Source organism: Urocitellus parryii, chromosome X, assembly GCF_045843805.1.
Source record: "Urocitellus parryii isolate mUroPar1 chromosome X, mUroPar1.hap1, whole genome shotgun sequence".
NCBI classification, from domain to species: Eukaryota; Metazoa; Chordata; class Mammalia; order Rodentia; family Sciuridae; genus Urocitellus; species Urocitellus parryii.
The window spans coordinates 89177926-89181345 of record NC_135547.1 but is presented as its reverse complement, the minus strand read 5'-3'; the positions used below and the strand labels follow the sequence as shown (position 1 = coordinate 89181345).

General features: G+C 51.7%; 1 protein-coding gene across 1 annotated transcript; it reads right to left on the bottom strand.

Moving 5' to 3' along the window:
* Positions 1-1406: 1406 nt before the first annotated feature.
* Positions 1407-2273, bottom strand: LOC144250699 (centromere protein V-like protein 3). Its single transcript, XM_077793650.1, has one exon. The coding sequence runs from the start codon at positions 2271-2273 to the stop codon at positions 1407-1409; it is 867 nt and encodes a 288-aa protein (XP_077649776.1).
* Positions 2274-3420: the final 1147 nt, after the last annotated feature.

Genomic DNA, 3420 nt, shown 5'->3' with positions numbered 1-3420 from the left:
CATTTGCCCTGTGTCCTTTCTCAGTTCCTGATTTTGAAATGGCATGCATATACTAAATGGTTGCCATGTTATGAATTACCTTGGGGGCCATTTGTTATGAGGCAAGAGTCACTGGGTGTGGGGGGAGTAAAGGCCTAGGACAGGCCTCCACTCAAGGCACAAAGCCATCTGACCCTCCTGCACATCCTCAAACCCTAATCTCATCCTTCCTTAAGTTATTTCATTGAATTGGTTTATAGTTTTCCTACCACCCCACCATAGAAGAGGACAAACAAGAGTTTTGTATGGCCTGGGGGACTTGACAGGAGTTCCCATCAGCTGAGAAGAGAAAAGGGGTATTCATGGATAAGGTATCCAGTTCTGGGCACCAGGTTTGCCCTGAATATGAGAACACTGGGACTTGATCCCACCACTTAGGGAACTGCACACAAGTGACCTACCCAATAGGTGGCAGAGACTAGATTCAAGTACAGACAGTGTGTCCCCAGAGGCTGAATGTGCAAACACTCTGCTGATTCCCCTCATCCAAACTTTAGGGGACCCTGGAGAATTTTGCCTTGCTGCAGAGTGAGAGATACCACCATCTTTGACATTCACAGAGGCCCACTTTGTTCAACAGCCCCAATTTCCCCACTGCCAAACCCTATTCTATATAGAGATCAACAAACACAATTTCACATTTATAAATATTTATTAATTTCTGAACACTTAACACATGTACAAGGTGGGTACTTTGAAAGATCCAAGGGGGTGGACATCCCTCTCAATCCTCTCTCCCCATCCCCTCCCAGCAGTTAGTCACTAACACAAAACCAAGCAAAAGAGTAGCATCATTGGAGAACTGAGTGTGATGAGGTATGTAATATCGGATTTCAAAACATGCTATTTTGAAACACACTAGATAAACAACGTGGCTGAAAGCAACAGCTTTTCCTAAGTAGTGGAAACATGTCCACCTAAAACACAAACCCTCAGGAAACCCGGGGAGAACGTCCTGTAAGTGTTCACAAAAGCGTTGGGATGTAGCCGCCTAGCACACTAAAATGCACGTGTTGCACACAAGCCTGTTCACAATAGCACCAGAACCTTACAGTACACGGGATTCCCACCAGCCATGTGGGGATCCTTCAGGACGAATGGCACAACCAAGTGATGGAAGAGATGGCTTGAAAACGTGGGGACACTACTTGCTTGTTAGATGTCAAGGTGATCATTGTACACAGAAGAAGGGGTGTGTGCTCAAGTTCTGGATTCAGAGACAGTCCCTTCAACAGAACTGGAGGGGAAGGGGGAAAGAGGGACAGGTAGCATGCACACTGGGAGAAGGATTGTTTCCCCAAGTGCTGCAGGGATTGGCTGGAGGGGCCCCCACCCGCACACTGGATTCAGCTTGTTGGTGGCCCCAGTCACTGCTCCTCTTGACCAGGACAGGCAAGGGCCATCTCGATGGAGGCGTTCAGGATGACGTCGTCGTCGTCGTCCTCCTCGGTGGCCTCCTGTTCCCAAGCCTCACCATCGACCTCCTCGATGACCATGCTGCGCACAGTGCCCGCGTCCAGGCAGTGAGGGGCGACGCCATACACACGCGGGTCGGACTCCGCGGAGTGGAAGCTCTGCACCCCGCACCTGCTGCAGAAGCTGTGCAGCGCCGGGTGCGTGTTGGACGGGTAGGTGACCATGCTCTCGGCACCCTGCAGCAGCGTGAAGCGCTCGGCCGGAACTAGGAAGTGGCGGTGCTGCTTCTTCTTGCACAGCCTGCAGCTGCACTCCATCACGTGCAGATCCTCAGGGGCCCAGGCCGCAAAGCGGACAGCGCCACAGTGGCAGCCCCCGGTGTGGTACACCAGGCCCGGGAACTCGAAGGTGTCCAGCAGGAACTTGGCGGCACCCTCGCAGCTCAGGCCCCGCAGCTTGCGGAACGTCTCCCAGCGCTCGCGCTGCGCGCCCAGGTCCAGCTCACCCGGGGACGTGGCCGGTGCCGCTGAGGTGGGCATGAGCGCCCGCTGGTTCCGCAGCTGCTGCGGGAGCAGCAGATTCTTGGCGAAGGTCTCCTGGACCCGCCGCAACCAGCGCTTGCGCCGCGCCTTTCCCCGCCGCCGCTTGGCCGCCACAAGCTCCCTGCGTGCCTCCTGGCTTCCGACCCCGACTTGGACAGGTGGGCACCGCGCGCGGCTCGCGCCCATGACCGCAACAGCTGCGCAGGTGGCTGGAGGATCCCCGGGCTGCTTTTGCTTCCGCCGCTGAGCGTTGGCTCTTTGCCTTGCTCTGCCCATGGCGCCTGCAGTCTTCTGAGTGGGCTCCCACCGCCCCTCATTTCCCAGGCAGTCTCTGAGCAACCTCATTGGCTGCACCTGCAGGATTGGCCACTTGTTGAGTGTGATGTCAAGAGACCCCTCCTTTGACCCTATCAAAACAGCCTCTGCTCCCTGAGAGACTCAGTGGGAAGGAGGTGGTTCAGCAGACACGTGTGGGGTCCCCCAGGCCTTCTGGGCACAGGGAGGAGTATTCAGCTCTCCAAACTCTAGCACTCATTTATAGTCAATTACACCAAACTAGGAACCAAAATGTCATGCTTTCTCCCACAGGGACAAGAACAGAGCCCCCCAGGGGAGCCACAGGTGGTCCTAAGCCTAACAGCTGGGGGGTGAAAGAGAGGGGCCAGATCTGGAAAGACTTTTTCGCTTTGTGCCTGCAGGTTGGGATCTGTCTGCCTCTACTAGGTTTCCTTGTGATGGGGTCTGTTTTCATATGACTGTACCATTCAGCTTTGTAGATTCATGTGTGCATGATGTGGCTGTCTGAACTTGGGAAGGGGTATATATTCCCCAAAGATAAACTTAAAATAACCCTTTTTACTCTAAACTTTTAAAATTTGGATTCATCAGGACTTAGTGCTGCAGAAAGGCATATGTGTCCAAAAAATGTACATAAGCCCAAGGTACTTTGGAAAGATATTCTAACAGGACAATGGAAAGGTCCTGACCCAGTAATTGTCTGGAGTCGGGGGCCTGTTTGTGTGTTTCCACAGGAAGAACAGCATCGGATTTGGATTCCGGAGAGATTAACTAAAATCCTGACCCAGTGATTGTCTGGAGTAGGGGGTCTGTTTGTGTGTTTCCACAGGGAGAACAGCAGCCTATTTGGATTCCAGAGAGATTAACTAAAGCGAATTCTACAGACCAAAAAGAAGATGATTTGGCTCAAATCAATAACAGCTGATATCCAAAACTCCAATTTGGCTATCCTTACATCTGTGACAGAACCAGGATGCTTTTTTCAATATCTGTTTTATTATTGCCCTTTCCCATATCATGAAGTTCTATTTTGTTTTTTGAGCTCATACAGACCTAGGTTAATGTTTTGCTGATCAGTTCTATTTGTTTTCTTTTTTGACTATTGAGTTTTTAAACATTGCAATGG